This window comes from Mus musculus, chromosome 5 (genome assembly GCF_000001635.26).
Source record: "Mus musculus strain C57BL/6J chromosome 5, GRCm38.p6 C57BL/6J".
Classification (NCBI taxonomy): Eukaryota; Metazoa; Chordata; class Mammalia; order Rodentia; family Muridae; genus Mus; species Mus musculus.
The window spans coordinates 72626450-72646336 of NC_000071.6; the positions used below are offsets into that span (position 1 = coordinate 72626450).

Below are 19887 nucleotides of genomic sequence, written 5' to 3' on the forward strand. Positions count from 1 at the left end.
TATTAAAAAACCAAAGAGGAAGGAATTTTCCCACTTTCTAGAAGGCTAGAATTACCTTGTTTTATCTTTGTTACTAACAAGGACAAAAGTCATACGATCATCTTAGTGGACGCACAGAAGGCATTTTTTTTTTTTTTGAATTTTGACTCCTGATTTTATTGTTCAATTTCTTTTCCTACTAAAAGTAGTCTTCAGTGGCTGGGAAGCCTGGCCTCCCAACACCAGAGTCAGTTGGAGCTGGTTTTTTGTTGAAAGGAGTGGGTGGGTGGGCTGGGGACCGGGATGAGGACTGAAGACCCCTGCTCTGCTGCTAGTCTTGGGTGGAGAAGACAAACTGCACTTGACAGAGCCTGGGGTGCGGTGGGAGGGGGTGAGGCAGGAATGACAAGCTGGGGAGGGGACCCACCTCAGTCCCCAGCTCCATTCTCTTCTGAGGTTTCTCCACTGGTGGCATTCTCTGCAGTCTTAGAGGCCTTCTTTTTCTTCTTTTTCTGGGTTGTTCTACTTGCAGAACTCTGGAGAAGAGCCTTCAGCTCTGCATCTTGAATCTCCATCTCAGACTTGTACAGGTCAGGCTCAAAGGGATCACTGGTTATCAGCATGGGGCCATTGGGCATGAGTAGAACTGTAAATTTAAACTGGGCAACAAACTCACCCTCCTTCTCATAGAGAACGTTCGATGGCTGCAGTAACTCATGTTTGGCACACTCTACCACACCCATTCGAGCCTTCTTCTCGTCTTCAAATGCTCTTAAAGTAAACGGCATGGCATCAAAACGCCGTTCCACCTCACGTGAAGCTTTCATTTTCAGGCCATATTGCTTAGAGGGGTCTCACTTGTAGATGGTGGTTCTCTGTCCTGCATCTTTGGCCTTGCCTTCTCCTGAGCTGACGAGGACATCACAGCATAAACCTCACGCACCTCTAATTCTGCCTTTTCATGGTCCTTCTTCTCCTGGTCAATCGTCTTCTCTCCATCAATCACATGCTGCTTCGGTTGGTGCAACAGCCTACCTTCTATTGGTGTGCAGTTAAATGAGCGAGCCACCTTGTTCCATGCTTCAGTCACTTGTGTGTTCTGGTTTCCAGGTTTGACCCGTCATAAGGCAGCTTCAGCACATACGTGAGTGGTCTTAATGACATCTGCTTTCCGCTCTGTTACCTGGGTCCCCTGAGTTACACCAATTACAAAAGTGTGAGCCACATTGGCAATGAAGCCATCCACATGAACCCCAAGGTCAATTTTTACCAAGTCACCTTCCTTGAGTATATATTCCTGGTCACTCTTCAAAGGGGAGAAGTGACACACAGAGTTATTTATGGAAATGCAGGTAGGAAAGGCAATACCTTTCTTCATCTCCTTTTCCTTCTTGAAGATCTTCCCTGTCGCTTCCATAATCATGGCATCACCTTTCTCACACAAGCTCAGCACAAACACACCTGAGCTGGAAGCCTCCACCAAAGATCAAAGCACCCGGTTGGCGATGTCGCCCCCCCCCCCCCCCCCCCCCGCATCTTATACTTGGTCACGACCAGGTCCTCGGCAATAGTTTGCTCCTGCTGCTTGTTTTCTCCCGACATCTTCTTACTGCCACTACTGCAGCTTCACTTTCCCTGAGCTGCGGCCTCCATCTCCCTTCCCAGTCACAAGCTGTAGCTAGAGTCTCTACAGAAGGCATTTTTAAAAAGTCAGCATCCTTGATACAAAATCTCTGAACAAATTAGGTAGGATCAGTCAGTGTCTAGAGGTGAGCAGAATGAAAACCATCCATTCTAATAATAATGAAGAGGAATAAAAACTCTTATTTGCAAATGACAAAATAGTATATAGAGAGAAGCCTAAAGAATCTCCAAAAATAGAACAAATTAATAAATGTGACATTTTTAAGAATAAAATTATCACTATAAAAGCTATAGTTTATACCTAGGTACAAGAATGTTAAACACACAGAGACATAGGCACACACACACACATACACATCTCATCTGACCAATGTCAAGTTGTTTTCAAACCTCCCTCACTCATCAGTAGGTCATGGGATAAACAGAGGAACGGTGAAAGTAAATGAAAAATGAGGGGCACACGTAGGTAAGGGTTTTCAAGTGGAAATGGGCACTCATAACTAAAAGGTGTAAGAGGGAGACCCACCTGGATCATAGAAGTTAGTCTGATTTAGTTTCCACACCCAGAGAGGTTCTGAAGAACAGGATGTGAAAGTTAGGGCACTTTGTTGAGATAGGGCTCATTTTTCTTCCCAAAGGAAATGAGGAATCTGAAGTGGAGCAGGATTTTTCCCTGTCCAATTAATTTAATTATTTATACAACAAGAAGCCTGTGATTGGACAGGGAAAAGGGAGGCAGAGCGAGGAGTGGCAGAGACGGAGATGGAGAAGACAGGTAGAAAGGAGGAAGCAAGATAAATGATGAACAGGATGATTCAGATTTGGCATGGCTTTAAATAGCCACAGGTAGCTATAATATCATATAGGGATAGAGTAATTGGGGTAACTTGTCTAATCTAGGCGAGCAGCTTATACCATTATCTATTGGCCCTGAATTTATTGTGTGGGCATCTTGTGAATTGAGAATATATTGATATATAAACCTGACTGATTAATTATAAGCTTTTAGAGTTTTGATTTTACCGGGTTACTGGGTATTGTGACATCTAACTGCAAAGTGGGTGGTCATTGCATGGGGATGGTGTGGCAATGACCTGCCTAAGGAAATTAGCAAGTTGGGTGGACACGTCTTGGAGCCCCAGGCCAGAGCATCTACTGAGATGAGAACACCCCGCTAAAGCCATGTGGCCTGCCCCTGTCAGGCGTAGCGTGGGAACTTGCAGTTCTTTTTTAAAATATTTCCCACAACACTGAAGATTTTAAAGAAGAGAGTGGCATCATCTGACATGAATTTTAGAAAGGCCAATCTGGTAGCTGTGTAGAGGATAAAGTAGATTATTTGCATTACTAATTCTTGCTACAGAATCTCAACTTGATCTCTAATATTGGTCATCAACCCTATTCCTACATGTATACAAGTTGTTTGAAAGCTCCTACCTTCATCCCAGACTCCACTTCTAGCTTCCATTCCCAAGAGATCATTCAACTTGAGCCACACTGGTTCCTTCACCGATGAAGTATTTGGGTCTTAGTAATTGGTCAGAACTCTATAAAACCTCATACAGTGGTTTATACAGGAACATAGTGATGTTACTGACTCAGAGATGTGGAGGATAAGACATTATTAGGAAATGGTCTTAGCTATCTTTCTATTGCTGTGATAAAACATCGTGAACAAGAGCATCTTGGGGAGGAACGATCTTATTTCATCTTGTAGCTCGCAGTCTCATCATCCCAGAAAGTCAGGCCTAGAACTCACTTCAGGACTGGTACATGGGGGGAGTGCTGCTTACTGGCTTGCTCTTATGTCTTGCTCAGGCTGCTTTCTTCAGCACCTAGGATGGCCACCAGCTCAGGGATGGCACTGCCTACAGGGCCTGGGCTCTCCCACATCAATCAGCAATTAAAAAATTGCCCAACAGATATTGCCACACCAATTCCTTAGTTGAGATTTCCTCTTCTTAAATATATTGAGATTTGTGTCAATTTGACAAAAAACAACCATCACAGGTCACAATGCAGGAACGATGACTTAATCTGAAGAACACAGATTGTACAAGGCCAGTCCATAGTGAAGGCCCATCCAGGCCACTCAGTACCCTGACTCACCACCTGTCTCTTCTTGCCCCACACACTGAGCTCCTGCTGGAATTCTGCTGTGGATGACTCAGAGGCCACACAGACATAACTGGCGAAGGCAGCATTCATCTCCAGAGAGCACACTTGGAAATAGTGGAAGCAACACAGAGGAACAAAAGCATCGTGCCCATACAGAAGTGGGTCAGTCCAGAGACGTGATAAGAGCCAAGAAGAGATCCGCTCACTCCTCTTCGGGGAACCTGAGTCCCTGAAAGGACAAAATCTGGGGCATTCTCAGACAAAACCTTGAACACTGATCCAAACAGGATTCTAGGTATGAGCCTTAGTAGGTACAAAAACAATTATATATGAAAATAAAACAATATTCATTCAGAAACCACAACAGGTACACACAAATAATAGAAAGTAGTGTATGGTATATGGGAGGAGAGAGAGAGAGGGAAAGAGAGAGAGGAAAAGAGAGAGAGGGGGAGACACAGAGAGAGACAGACAGACAGAGACAGAGTTAAGAGAGAGAATATAACTGATATATTGAGTTGCCTGTTTTCTGAAGGAAGGCAAGGGTTGGCTATTTCTAAGTGAGACACTGCCCATTTTACAATATAATGGTAACTTAGGGAGAGACAAAAGTATACAATAGCTTCCTTTCATAGGTGACAGGAGATGGCCAGAGTAGTAAGCAATGGAAGGATTATAAGATATCAGTAGGTACCAAGTGATACAGTGGTAGGGCAGGCAGTGATGGGATGCTATGGCCTTGGTCTCACAGCACTCTGGTTCCAATGAGAAAGGGCAGGAAAAGGCAGGTGTTGGGGAAATCCTAGGTTGCACATTAACTTAGATTGGGGCTAGGCAGAGTGGCCCAAGTCAAATACAATCATGCAGATGGAATAAGGAGCTTGTGTGATACTTAAATGGGAAAAGGCATGTTCTAGGTTTTGAGAAAGTGATGCTAGAAAATGATAGAAAACATGACAGAAAAACAGAAGTCAAGGGGACAACTCTATCAACAGGTGTGATAGATAAGACTAACGAGAAGAACAGAGCTGCAAGAGGGAAGCTGGGCATCAAGGATGCCTTTGAGTGTGGGAAGCATCTTTGAGTCAAGAGCTTGCATGACCATGGTAGAAATGAAGGGCGGTGGTCCCCAGAGTGCAGAAAGACAATAACATCCTGCACAGCTGTTGAGAATACTACAATGACAGGGACACTCAGCTACAAGGACATGGGTGTCCCGTGTGTCTAATAATTTGATAAACGTGGAACAGCACCAGGGAGCTCATAGGATACACAAGACAGGGAGCAGAAGATCAGATCCCCATAGGAAAAGATGAGTGTGTAACTGTAATTTTGCTGCCGTTATGATTATAATGTAAATATCTGATATGCAGGGTATCTGATATGCAAATCCCAAAAGAGGCACAAAGCACAGGTTGAAAACTATTACCATCTGCAGGTTGAAAGTTGCACTTATCTGTGGACATAAGTTTAAGTACTTTGAATGCAGTTAGAACTTATGGGTTGCCATCCCACAGTCACACCTCTGACCCATAATTGTTTCTGTCTGAAAAAATTACAGGGGTGGAAATGGAGAGGAACTTGAGGAAAAGAAGGTCCAGTGACAGGCCCAAAGTGAGATCCAGGTCAAGGGGAGGTCCAAAGGCCTGACACTATTACTGAGGCTATGGAGTGCTCACAAAAAGGGATCTATCATGACTGTCCTCAAAAAGACCCAACAAGCAGCTGAAAGAGTCAGATGCAGATATTTGCACCCAACAAATGGACAGAAGCTGCTAACCCCTGTTGTTGAATTAGGGAAGGCTGAAAGAAGCAGCCAGGTTTGTGTTCATTCAGAGATGATGCACCTAACCCTCAAGAGACTGGAGGTCCCAGGGAGTTTGGAGGTCAGGTGGGGTGGGTGGTGGGGGCATCCATGTGGAGACAGGGTGGGTGGGGAGGAGGTGTGGGATGTGGAGCAGTCAGAGGGTGGATGGGGAGGGGCGGGGAATGAAATATTGAGTGTAAAAAATGAATTACAAATGAAATGAAATTAGAAGAAGAGGAAGAAGAGGAAGAAGAAGAAGAAGAAGAAGAAGAAGAAGAAGAAGAAGAAGAAGAAGAAGAAGAAGAAGAAGAAGAAGAAGAAGAAGAAGAAGAAGAAGTTGTTGTTGTTGTTACACTTAAGCCAGACATGGTGGCACACACCTTTAATCCCAGCACTAAGGGAGAAGAGGCAGGTATATCTCGGTGAGTTCAAGATTAGCCTGGTCTACAAAGCAAGTTCCGGGACAGACACGGGGCCATTATACAGAGAAACCCTGTCTCAAAACAAACAAACAAACAAACAAACAAACAAAGAAAAGAAACTTCCCTGGTTTAGGCTAGTGGCATGATTAGGTTCCCCTCTAGGGCCCATGACCTCCCTAGCCCCAGAGAGTTGGTTAGGATTCCATCCTCAGGCCTGAATGACCCCGATTTAGTGGTCCATGAGTCCAGTTAGATACCCGTTGGTTAGCCCCAAAGTAAAGTGCAATAGTGTTGTTTTCTCCTTTTCATTTAATCCAGGGGCTAAATTCAGGGAATAGTGTGGTCCCTTGGCAAAGCAGGGCTTCTCATCTCAATTAATGATCTCACAGATATGCCTTAGGGCTTGCTTCCTAGGTGGTTTTAGGTCCACAATGTAGCAGTCAATTTAACCCACCATACACTTTCACCTACAAACCTTAAGCACTCGCTCAGTTCCTGCAGCACATCAGGTTCATTCACCCATTCTGCATACTGCAAGAACCTCCTTTCTCCCCGCCTCTCCTCACACTCTCTGTGTCTTTACTCTGCAGGCTTAATAAAGCAGGGATTATTGGCTTCTCTTTGACCCTTTCCTTCCCTATCATCAAGTCTCAACACAGTTGACTCCTACAAGGATTTTTCCTCAACTTCCATTTCAACCTGTTGGTTGGTGTTTTACAAACTCTTTGCCTAAGCTTTTAAAGGTGTTTATTCAAGCTCAATCTCATGTTTCCCCAGTCAGTCTACAAACTACTCCCTAATTAATCTTGTTTTTTTAATATTTATTTTTATCTATGGGTATGCATGCACATGCATTGGTGTGTGTGTGTGTGTGTGTGTGTGTGTGTGTGTGTGTGTGTAGTTCCAGTCCTACTCTTGTCATCTCTCTTACCCTCCTCCCTAGATGCAGTCACTATGATAAATTGTATGTTTGCTTCCAGGTCTCTGTGACTTTTTAAACATCTACATAAGCAACCACGGTATCTTTCTCTCTACATAATTCAGCAACTTGCCTTTTTTCTATTTGAAGTTGTACTTTGAAGATTGCTTATGCCAACAGAAACAGAGCCATTCAGTTTCATAATATACTATGTTTATGTTGTAGCTTACCAGAACTGCATATTTTGTTCCCTCTTCTATTTTGACTACTAATGAAAATTTGTTTTCAATTACTTTTACTATTGTGATTTTTGCTATGTAAATAATTTGAGGCATGTCTGGCTGAGGTAAGTATCCTTTTGTATGTCTCCATAGACACAGCTTTGAGGATGTGTCTAACATCTAAGTCCAGGAACAGAATTGCTAATCTTAGCTCTGTTTATTGGCTTTCATGATGGCTGTCCCATTAGACATTTGGCTAGCCCAATACAAACTTGCCACTTTCTTTTGACCAGTGCTTGAGACTGTCAAATTTAGTTTTCCTCCATCTGATAAGAGAAAGTTTTGGTAGTGAGGCATTTGATTGTATGCATTAATAAAGTTGAGCAAGCTCTCATGTTCATGAGAGCTTGGGTTGGTTTTATGTTAACCATATATTTATGCCCTTGGTCTACTGCTTTGGTTGGATTTTCTCTCATATTACTTCAAGAGCATTTTAAAATATGAATAATACACTATAGGGTAGAAAAAAGCAGAATTTAAAGTAATATTTGTAGGAATAGCGCTTTATTAAAACAATATGCATGCCCACAGAAAGGATGACCATTTCAATGTTAACTCGTATTGCATTAAGTCATGGACTCCTTGGGAGTTTTCCTGTGTTGTTCATGTTTGTACACACTGTACCCTAGTTGCACTGGTGTCACAGTAGCAAGCATAGCTGCCTTCCATATTGCATATATATATAGTTTTGTTTGTTGGGGAAAAATATTTCACAAATGAGATTCTGCTTAGCAACAAATGGCCTCTGTATAAGCACCTTTGTTTTATCTTGAGATTTTCCTTACGTATGTGTGCATGCATGTTCTGCCTACATGCATATTGGTGCACTGCATGCATGCGGAGGCCAGAAGAAGGCGTCAGATTCCCTTGAACTGGAGGTACAGATGCTTGTGAGCCACCATTTTGGCTCTAGGACTCAAACTTGGTTCTTCTGAAAGAGTAGCCAATGCTCTTCACCTCTGAGCAGCCCTTCCAACCCTGCACTTTCACTCAAAATAACGTTTTTATTTTTACTAATGCAAGAGCTATCTGTTGGCCGAAGAGAGTGAAGGTCCACTGAGAAAAGAATGTGTCCTGGCAGAATAAATACCCAACAGCCAACCAGGCATGGTTTCCTGTCTTGCCCTTCTCGGTATTTAATGGCAGGGCTGTTTCTTACTGCAGCAACATCAAGATGTTGTTACCGTCTAGAACCAGAGCAGGTTTTGCCTGCTCTACGGCAGGGAGGAAGGCACGACCTGAAACAGTCATCACCTCCTTATCAAGGATGTGGTCTCTAACCACCGGCTTCAGAAAATTACTATGAAGCCTCAACTTAGATCTTTCCGACCTCGACCTCTGGGCTCCTCCTTTTCTGAGATCCAAGTTCAGAGACTGAGATAAACACACAGACTATGCTAAGCCAGGGGCAGTGGCCCACACCTATACTCCTAGCATGCAGGAGGCTGGGGCAGAAGAGTGACAAGTGGATCCAAAGCCAGCCTGGCCTAGAAAGTGAGTCCCTGCCTCAAAATGAAAGGCTGGCATAGCGAAAATAACCCTCTGCTCCTCCCCCTGACTCAGCACTCTGGGGAGTCAAAACTGCCAAGGGGAGTAAGAAAGAAATAACGGATATCATCCCAGTAGCAGAAGCAAGCTGTAAATCCCGTGAAGAATCGTTCCAGCGCGGACACAACACGGTTGTATGTATGCCTCTCAAAAACAGATGGGTTGCCAACTCGCTAAGCCCAGTCTTATCACCGTAGGAAGAAACCCTCAATGCTTTCTTTGGAAGAAACAGTTTTTACCAAGTGAATTATTATCATGGTCATTATCACAACCTTCACAGTCCACAGAAAAGGTATAAAGTATCCACCTCAACGCAAAAATCTCAGCCAAGAGCAATATTTAGCAAAATCATAAGAGTTTGTCTCCCCAAGGTCCTTTTAAGCCAGCATTATATAATAAAAACAAACTTACACAACTATGAAGTATCAGAGAAAGTAATCATAGTACATTTTAATATTTGGTGTGTTTTTATATAAAACGCGTTAGTCATCCTTTTGTTACTATAACAAATAATACCTGAGACAATCAACTTATAGGAGAAAAGGTTTGCTTTGACTCATGACCAGGCTGAGCTATCGCTTTGAGTTCTCTGGTGAGAAGAGCAGATGGTAAAATCCAGAAGCTCACAGCCCTGAAAAATTACTCACCTCGGGCCAAGAACCATAGAAAAGCAGTCAGAATTGATCGTTTCCTTCACGAACACTCCAGTGACCTCAAACCTCCCCACTAAGCCTCATTTCTTAAATGTTCCACTATCTTCCACCAGTCTCACCCATGAGTTCTGTCCTTCGATACATGGGCCTTGAAGGGTACCCGATATCTAAACCATAGCATATAAACTATGGCCCTGGAGTGTCACCAGATCTTGCATCACCAAAAAGGTTTTCTTCAAAATCAGTATGTTTTTCTGAGCACGAGTAAACACACAGACGACACCACGCCTGGAGACCGTCTCCCTGCTCCACCTCCACAAAAAGGGAAAGGATCCAGAACCTCCAAGATTTGCTCCTTGACCTCCACAGTCAAGAGGCCACGTTTCCACTGCTTACAAATAACTCAGTCTGTGGTTATTGTAGCAGCTGAAAAACAGAGGCAAGCCCCAGGTGCCCACTTCCTGTTACACACACATGTCTATGTGCACAGGCAAATGGCCCGTTATCTCAGCATTCTGTAAAGTTCCCCAGAGTGGGGAGTTTGCTTTCTTTCCCTTCCTTTATCACGATCCCATTTTATATTAGTAATAAAGCCAAGTCAACACTTCAGTCAGGCACTTAGAACCCTAAGTACATGAAGCACAGGAAGTCCCCTGGACACTAATTGCAGATTTTATCCATCACAGTAAGTAGTCAACACTGTGTGTAACAGTTTGCCTTCTTGTGTAAGTCTATACTTATCCCCAAAGGATCGTGTTTGAAATATTTGTAATTTTGTTGAAAATAACCTGCAGATGGTATAGAACCTAACCTGTACCTCCTTAGCAGCTTTTGGGTTGGTTTTGGTTTGGTTGTTTTGGCTGGTTGGTTGGTTGGTGTGGTTTTTGTTTGTTTGGTTGGTTGGTTTTTCCTTCTTGGCTTTCCTTGACTATTTGCTGTCTCAAAGCAACACTGTATAACACTGTGTAGTGAAAGGGAGAAAAGAGAGGAAGTGGGAGGGCCAGTGGGGTAGCGCAGAGGTCAACGCACTTGCTACTAAGCCTGACTCCCTACGTTCAGTCTCCAGGACCCACTTAAAGGTGGGAGGAGAGAACACAGTCCACACCATACACATATTAATAACAATAAACTTTTTTTACTGTGCTCTTCTTTTTAAGATTTATTTATTATTTTATGTAAGCACACTGTAGCTGTCTTCAGACACATCAGAAGAAGGTGTCTGATCCCATTACAGATGATTGTGAGCCACCGTGTGGTTGCTGGGGTTTGAACTCACGACCTTTGGAAGAGCAGTCAGTGTTCTTAACCTCTGAGCCATTTCTCCAGCCCCAACAATAATCTTTTTAAAGAAAGAAAGAAAAACCAAATCCGACAGTATAGCATGTAATAGGCCGGTACTATTAATGTCGGGAGAATCACAAAAATCACCCCAAATTCAGGAGTTTGGTGCCCAATAAAGGCAATGACATTTTTGGAAGAGGAAACAGCATGGAGCAAAACCAAAATTAAAAAAAGGTAGCTAATGAGGAAAAGGCCCAGTGTCTCTCCCTTACACCCTTCCCTGCCCCCTGCTTTCTCTCTCGCTCTCACCACCCTGCTCTCCTCCCTCTCCCTCTCCCTCTCCCTCTCCCTCTCCCTCTCCCTCTCCCTCTCCCTCTCCCTCTCCCTCTCCCTCTCCCTCTCCCTCTCCCTCTCCCTCTCCCTCCCCCTCCCCCTCCCCCTCCCCCTCCCCCTCCCCCTCCCCCTCCCCCTCCCTCTCCCTCTGCCCTTTGTGTGTTGTGTATGTGTGTGCGCAGTTTTGAATCAGGGTTTCACTCTGTAGCCCAGGCCAGACTGGAACTTACCATGAAGCCCAGGCTGGCCTTGAATTGTGGCAATCTTCCCGCCTCAGTGTCACAAGTGCTGGGATTACAAGCCTGTGTACCATCCTGGGCTTCCATATCTTCATGAGTGCTTTCAGGAAGTGAATAGCAGTATACTTTTACATTTCCTCTATGGAAGCACTGACCCCTGGTACCCACGAACTGGAAGACAGAGCCTTTGAGGTTGTGATTAATTAAAAGGAAGACAGGTTGGCTCGATCTAATCTAAAGGGTGTTGTCAGGTGAAGTAGAGAGCTCACAGACATGTGAGAGGAATGATGCCGGGCAGAAAGAGCCACAAGGTGGCTACCTGCCAGTCAAAGATCACAACCTCACAAGAGCCCAAACAAATGGCAGACCCCTTGCTCTCTGGTACTCAGCCTGCAGAACCTTGAGATGATGAGTTCTGTTGTGTCAGCTGCCCAGCCTGTGGGCCTCACTTCTTCCTGAAGTCACCTGAGCATTATTTAAAGTGCCTACTAGAATGGAAACAGAGATGCATTGCAGTGTCTACAACATAATGACCAAACTATCTATATGTTCAGCACAGACACAAATTCTGAATACTTTTGCTCTGCGGCTGGTTGGCTCGGGCTGCATTTTGCTGTGGTCCCTCAAGTAGACCGATACAGTTGGATGAAGGACTCCAGGTATGGCTTCTCCTCCTCTGCATCATAGTCTGCAGAAGTTACCATCAATGCACTGACTCACTGTTACCATGGTCCATCTCTGTGAGCTTCTCTCCCACCAGACTTGACAACAATTGCCAGTGAGCTCCTGTTTTTATGTTTGTCTGTCTGTCTGTTGTTTGTTTGGGGGTGTTTGATTTTTGTCTCTATAACAGTGACTATCAGGCTTCCTCTCTTATGTTAACTCGTGTGACCATTCAGTTTGTTGTGGTGACCCCTCAATCATAAAATTACTTCCACTGCTACTTTATAACTGTACTTTTGCTGATGTTATGAATCATAATATAAATGTATGGTAGGCAGGATCTCTGATATTCGACCCCTGGAGAAAGGTCATTTGATCCCACCAAAGGATCTGTGACCAGAAGGTTGAGATCCACTGCTCACAAACTTATACATTGTCCAGCCCATAATATGCAACCAATCTTTTCTTTTAACTTTTGTTGTCTCTTTTGTTGCTCAAACACTACAAATGTGTCACGTAAAATATGTACCTGTACTCAGCTCTCGTTTTAAGGGTGTGTTTGGATGATGGTGACTGTTCTGTGAGTGTGAAACACATGCTTATGTTCATTGATGTCCTTAGAGCAAGATGATCCTGAGAAATTCTGGTGTGCTTTACAAAGAAATTTTATTAAATTTATAAGTTGATTTTAGAAGAATTGACATGCTGACGTATGAGTTTTTAATCACCAACATGAGATGTCTTCTTTGTAAAAACCTGCTTTACATTTCTGGTAATTTTCATTAAATGCACTCTACATGTTAAATTTTCATTTTTATAAGACCTGCTATCACCTTATCTAGTGGGTCTAAAAGGATAATTACTAATTTATATTTTATTTTGTGAAGTATCATCTTGCTAACCTGATTACTTTTTATGGTTTTGAAATAATCCATTTGAGAACTTAGGACCTGTGATCATATTATCCATAGGTAAATATCCTCAAAAATTAATCTAACACTGTCTTAGTAAGGGTTTGTATTCCTGCACAAAACATCATGGCCAAGAAGCAAGTTGGGGAGAAAAGGGTTTATTCAGCTTACACTTCCATGCTGCTGTTCATCACCAAAGGAAGTCAGGACTGGAACTCAAGCAGGTCAGGAAGAAGGGGCTGATGCAGAGGCCATGGAGGGATGTTACTTACTGGCTTGCCTCCCTTGACTTGCTCAGCTTGCTTTCCTATAGATCCGAAGACTACCAGCCCAGGGATGGCACCACCCAGATTGGACTCTCCCATCCTTAATCGGTAATTGAGAAAATGCCTTTCAGCTGGATCTCATGGAGGCATTTCCTCAAGGGAGGCCCCTTTCTCTGTGATAATTCCAGCTTGTGTCAAGTTGACATGCAAAACCAGCCAGTACATGCACCCAGGCATGGAGACACATACTTTTGATCCCAGCACTCAGAAAAACCAGGCAGGCGGATAGATCTCTGAGAGTTACATTCCAGCCTGCTCTGCATTTTTCATAATGAGCCCCAGGCCAGTGAGGACTACATAGTGGGACCCTGGCTGAAAAAATTAAGAATCTAAGAATCTTAATCTTTAATCTTTTTGGATAGGACAAATACATACATACATACATACATACATACATACACACACACTCATATATATATATATATATATAATATTATATCTGGAACTCTATCAGTATCTAGAATTTTTCCTCATAAGCTGGCTAACCATTAAAATAGAAAAATTGAAAATAAATGTCCAAGGACTATCTCCAAAAAGCTACCACAGCCCTACATACATATATTTTTCCTTGCTGACATATTCTACAAACATTTACTTACTACACATTTACAGCACAAGGCATTTTCCTAAACAGAAACTTTGTTCCTGGCTGTATGCTCCAATCAATAAGTCAAAGGAGTGGCCAATATGATAACACAGCTCTTTATTACCTTGGGGTGAGTATGTGACAAGCAGGTCACAACAGCTGAAGTTTGGCTGCAAGAGCAACAAGTGTTCTTAACCACTGAACTCTTTCTCCAGTCCTCTACAGACATTTTGCTTTGCTGAAATTACTTTATGATCCATATTTGTGAAGTACCCAGGTAGAGGAAAGGGAGCGTCTCTAATGGCACAAGGGGCAGCAGCTAAAGATGCGGTCTCTGAAGCACATTAAGTTCTGATGCACCACAGTCAACTTCTTTTGTTTGGTGGCTGAGATAGCAACGACTCTGCGGACTGAGAAATGACCTCACACGTCAGCTGATGACAGAAGAGGTAGCAAGCACAGTGGGCATAGAAATAGAAACTCCAAAATGTACAAAGCCAGTAACTAGGCACATAGTGATAGGAACATTTCTTAAAGCTTTTTTTGAATAGCATCTAACTTTCTAATATAGAATAAAATTACTAACCCTTGAGAAAACATGAAACCATAATAAAAAAAAGATAATAAGAATGATAAATGGCAGTTTTTAAATATACAAAAATAAAATTTGGTAGTAGTTGGTAAGAGTTATTTATCTAAGGCCTAATTTAAGTACGCATGTGCTTCTTATATAGCAGCTGTGCAGACGGATCTTCATGCAGGTCCCCCAGCAACTGGAGCAGGGGCTGTCCCTGACTCTGTTGCCTGCCTGTGGATCCCATTTCCCTAACGGAGCCTTGTCAAGGCTCAATAAGAGAAGATGCACCTAGTTCTGCAGTGACTTGCTGTGCTGGAGTGGGTTGGTACCCAGGAGGGGGCTCCTCCTTCTCAAAGGAGAATGGGAAGGAGGGAGAAGGGCTGTGTGAGGGGGTGGATGGGAAGAGAGAGGTGAGGCTGTAATCAGTATATAAAGTGAATAAATAATTAATGGGGAAAAAGAAGACATTCACATGTTTACTGTGGGGAGTTAACGACGTCGTGGTAAGGCAGGGAGATGGCTCAGCAGTTGAAGAGACAGCTGTGCAAATGTAAGGACCTGAGTTCGGGGAACCAGAAACCCATGGAAACGCCACCAGGGCACCATGGTCTGCCCGTAATGCCAGAAGAGGCTCGGCAGGGGAGCTTTAACCTAACTAGCAAGGTGAGCCATACTGGCAATCTCAGAGGAGAGACTCTGCCTCAATGAACAAGGGGGAAGAAAGGATGATTCGGGACTTCAACCTCAGTCCTTCACATGCACGCTTACATACACACACATAACATACCCCATATAACACACACAACATAAACATAAACACCACATACAAATATATATACATGTGCACAACACACACATAATCACCACATACATGCTCACACCCATACATACACACATACACATATACACCCCACATCCGATATAACACACACATACACACACCAAACCATACACACACAACACACACATACACACAGATAAACACACACAGGCACACACACCCCCATACATACAGGCACATACCACATACACACATACTACATACATACCACACACACATACACATATATACACATAAAATCACACCCATATACACAGGCACACACACAGGTATAACACACACACACACACACACACACACACACACACACATTCCCACACTGAAAAGGTGAGAAGAAAAAAAAAAAAAGAAGAAGGTGAAATTTTGGCTCTCCCTGAAGAGAAAGGGCTGCCCTGGTAAGTCACTTCCTCTTCCAAAGACCACATCTTCATCTCTTGATAGGGGATCAGGTTGTCATAAAAGTAGTTATAAAGCTACCAAACATGTCTAAGTTTCCAACAAATAGGAATTTATATTTTCACAGTTAATTCATTGTTACCATTCATGTGAATTTGATACCCAACTTTCAAATATGGTAAAGAGAAAGAGAAATTAATATTTAGTACTTTCTTTAGGGAAAACACATACCTGTTGTGGTTACTACATTTGACTTTTAAAAACAAATTTTAGATTCACAAAAACTCAGTGTTATTTACTAGGGCTATAATATTCAGATTAGCAAAGTCCTTTATTTATTGCTATTTTTAACTAAATTTGCATCTTTCTTGGCAAATCTGAATCTCTGGCAGAGACTCTATAGAGATTCAATTATCAGCTACTTCTAAAATGTCTGTATCATGAGAACCAACACAAAACCTAGGACAAAAACACATGTCAGCATAAATTAAAAAAAAAATACAACTGAAATTACCACTGGATTCTTACCTGCGCTTGTTTAAATGAGACTTCTGTCTTCTTGCAGGGCCAATCAGTGGTACATCCAAAACAGACGCAGATATATGGTTAATGTTGGCATTGTCAAAATCCAGATGCAAGTTTTCCTTAGTAATAACTATGATGTGGTTTCTCCTCTCCTTAAGCAGCACAAATGGCTCGTTTTTATTAATTATTCCTCAGAAAAGACAGGTCCATGGCATTGGCAGGGGAGGATGTTCGTGGCTCAGTACTGGATTTGGGGATTTGTGTGTAGATGAGAATAACAGCCGCCAGGTCATCATTATCCTTAGCTTGAACCTGAGCTCATTAATATGTATGCAAGTGATAAACATAAAGGCCTTTCTCAAAGCCGGTCGCCTAACCTGTCTGAAAGTAAGCCAAAAGGAATACTGCCTAGTGGGTTTTCTTAAAATTGTTTTGCCAATTTTCCTCAGGGTTATAATACTATAAGTTTATCATTAGGATTAAAATGAGACACTGCAATGTGGCTATCTGTGGAAGTCTCCAAACGCTGGGCAGGGTGTTCCTATAACTTTTAACAGCCGCATAGCGCCGAGAGAGAAGAACTACTTTGTAGTAGTTGCCTGTGTTCTTACACACTTGCTTGATTTCAAAGCTGAAGATTCTTATTCTTCTTCTTCTTCTTCTTCTTCTTCTTCTTCTTCTTCTTCTTCTTCTTCTTCTTCTTCTTCTTCTTCTTCTTCTTCTTTTTCTAGCTCAAAATACCCATTTCTAGGATTAGTTTGGGGGCAGTCTTTTCTAATCCTACCTCACACATAGAAGATGCAACTAAAATCTGTCCAACAGATGTGTTCATGCAGCCGGATTTGCCTGCCATAGGGACTTTCTTCAAAGTGGCCATAATGAACTAAATAACTGCTGGGAGCAGCCACTCCTGAACGCCTGTGACAAACAAGCAGGGAAGCTGTTCCGAGGTCTAAGAGTACACAGGAGTCCTGTCTTCAGAGACTGTGCTGAGGAGAGACAGACACCATTAAGACATATTGGGATACAGTCCTGAGGGACCATAGGCAAGGGGCACAAATTCTTGAGATGGAAGGAAAGAGAACTAGAAGGCTTTGGGGAGAGGTGCGATTTTTGCTGAAATTGTAGTTATGTGGAAATTTTGTCTCTATATATGAAACCGACAGTAATCCTAGGGGTAGTTTTCTTTTTCCCTCCATGGCATGATTAGCTTGACCCAGTCTCCCTATCATCGAGTTTCTTTCCCTGGGACCCGCAGTAACCTTGACTGACAGAAAGAACAGAGCCACACAGATTATCTACTTAGTATCTACTTTCAACCGGGCCCTCTGTCCTGCTTTGTCAGCGTCCTCTAAGTCTTTATAATCCTATTTAAAGTGCCTGTAACTATAGAATGCCCATTTGCATGGAATTGATTGTTTACAGATTTTCATTTTTTAAAAAAGATGTGATTTGAGACATTCTGGCTCGTCACTCCATGTTCTTAAGCATTTAATAATCTGTGTCCCAGACCACCAAGACCTTCAGCCCGCACAGCCAATTAATGACATCTTGGTCTTTATGATCACCATTAAAGACTGTAATTAATTGCTTAACAGCTAAATAATTATCCTCCCTGTAAGTACCATAAACCCTCTGAGTTTAGGACTGTGTCCATGATTTGTCTATTGCTATGCAGGTGGGGTATGGCTCACTACAGTGCCTAATTATTCATTCAAGGACTTATGAAGCACCGGGCTCTCTTCTAAGCACTAGAAAGTTAATAGCTAACAAAACTAAATCTCTACCCTCAGGAAGTAAGGCTTCTGATGATGTCAAGACAGAACACACATAACAGGGCACACATAAGTCAGGTGTGAGGTAATAAAGGGGGAGAGATAGCATGAGGGGGTGCTCAGGGAAGGCTTCTTTTAGGGGACATCTGTGTGCACTGTCTGAGCTAGCTGTGTCTGCTTCCTGGGGGAGAGACAGGATCTCTTTGGATTGTCAAAGGGAAGCAGAGAAGCCAGCATATTAGCAAAGGGAAGAGGGAGTTAGGGGTGGTTGTGGGGTCTGAAAAGAAAGGTGAGGTAGGGGGCAGTTAGGAGACTGGGGCAGTAATTCAGGAAGAGGTGACAGTGACTCTAACAAGGGTTGGGGACGCGGAGGTGAGTAGGGGTGGAGGAAGGGGTCAGATTTTGGATATAGACTTAAAGCAGAGGCAATAAGATCGGCTGATTGGTGGATGTGGGGTGTGAATGAAAGGGTGGACTCAAGGATGATGCCGGGTTTGTTTGACTTAAAGCAACTCAAGTCGAGATTGTTTAGTTTGACGGGATGGAAAGGCCATCATAACTGACTGGGGTGGAGGGAGATTTGGGAAGTTAAGCCGCATGTGTGTCTCCTAAGAGTCACTGGACTAAGTGACTACAAGACTCCCACATGTTCTTAGCTGTGCTTTAGTAGTTAGGCTCAACCCGAAAGAAATGGGGAGTGCAGCTCCAAAAGTACCAGGTATTTATCTGGAAATCAACCATTGTGAACTGAGTGTTAACAAAAGCACAACCTATCCAAATCGACGAGATGACGCTATTGTACTATTTGAAGTTAAATCAGGAGTTCGTGGGGGTTCATGACCAAGGGTGTTGGGTTCCCTTGAGCTGAACCCAACCTTGAGTGATGAGCTGTCAGATGTAAGTACTAAGAACTACACTCAGGTCCTCTCCAACACAGCCTTCCCTCAACCCCTCAAATACACACATTAAAGGACAAATGTTTAAAAATCAGTGATCGGAAAGTTCTCACTGAAAAATACAGATCATAGATTAAATTCAAACTATAAGGAAGAAAGTACTCAAAATAACAACAGGAGACAGTGAATTTTAAGTCAGCAAAGAAAAGCAGTTGCTTTCAGGAAGACTTTTCAAATTTATAACCCCTTAAGCAGGCTGACTGGGGGCAGGGCCAATAATAAACTAAAAGCAGTAAGCTAGTGCTATGCCTGACATTCTACAGCTTACCCTCCACCCTGCCTACCAGCCGCTGTCCCCTCTGCCTTGTCCCTACCGCCTGCCAGAGAATGGCAAACTCCCCCCGCCCCCCATAGCATGGCAATGGAGGCTAGAGGCTCCCACAGGAGGCTATCTGCAGACCTGCCCAAGCTACAAGACAGTGTGGCTCTGCCTCCTCCAGCTCTGAGGCAACTCCAGCTTCCATTTTCACAATCATCACTGGGTCTCATGACCTTGCACAAAGCCCAGTGAGTGTGAGTCTACCTTTTAGAGGGTTTCATTTACTGTTGAATTCTAGGTTTTGAGTTATAAAAGGATTTCCCGAAGTCAAGAGTGAGTTCACTGGAGATGTTTAAATGTTATTTTTTTCCTTGAATTAAGTAATACATTCTTGGATAGGGATAACACCTGCCCCCAATTAGTGCACAGGTGACATCCTGTGTGGTAGCCACGTAGCTATTCATCTAGAAATAATGGGTGAGGGGAATTCATGACTGATTTCTGCCTAGGACACACTGGGCTTGGGACAGCAGTGATCTTGAGCAAGTTTTCTTCTTTTTTTTTTCCCCAGAGTGTTTTCTCACATACTTAGAACTGGAATAAATAAGATTTATAACAAAGTACTTCCTGCCAAAACCAGACTGCCATCCCGACGTGCAGGAAAGATGATTCAGAAGATAACAGCGCTGCCTGGGCCTGAGAACCAGAACCCACGTAAAAATGGTATACAACTATAACCCCAGCCTTCCCGCTGATGGGTTTCTGGGGCTTGCTGACTAGCCAGGCTTGGGTTCAGTGACAGGCCCCATCGAGGAAGTAAAGAGTGATAGAGCAGAATACTCAGCGCC

At 43.2% G+C, this 19887-nt stretch overlaps 1 protein-coding gene and 1 pseudogene across 2 annotated transcripts in view; both read right to left on the minus strand.

The window, feature by feature from the left end:
• Cnga1 (cyclic nucleotide gated channel alpha 1) overlaps positions 1 to 16303 on the minus strand; it is a 39057-nt gene extending 22754 nt beyond the window's left edge. The window contains exon 1 of one of the 2 annotated variants that reach the window (NM_007723.2): positions 16053 to 16303. Coding sequence is in view for 1 of the 2 variants with exons in the window: in XM_006503709.1 (XP_006503772.1) it covers positions 3061 to 3091 (31 nt within the window). In the remaining variant the exon portion in view is untranslated. Of the gene's footprint in view, positions 1 to 3060; positions 3140 to 16052 lie in introns of those variants that run through there. The other variant, XM_006503709.1, reaches the window with a different exon arrangement.
• On the minus strand, positions 312 to 1581 carry Gm5297 (annotated as a pseudogene).
• Positions 16304 to 19887: the final 3584 nt, after the last annotated feature.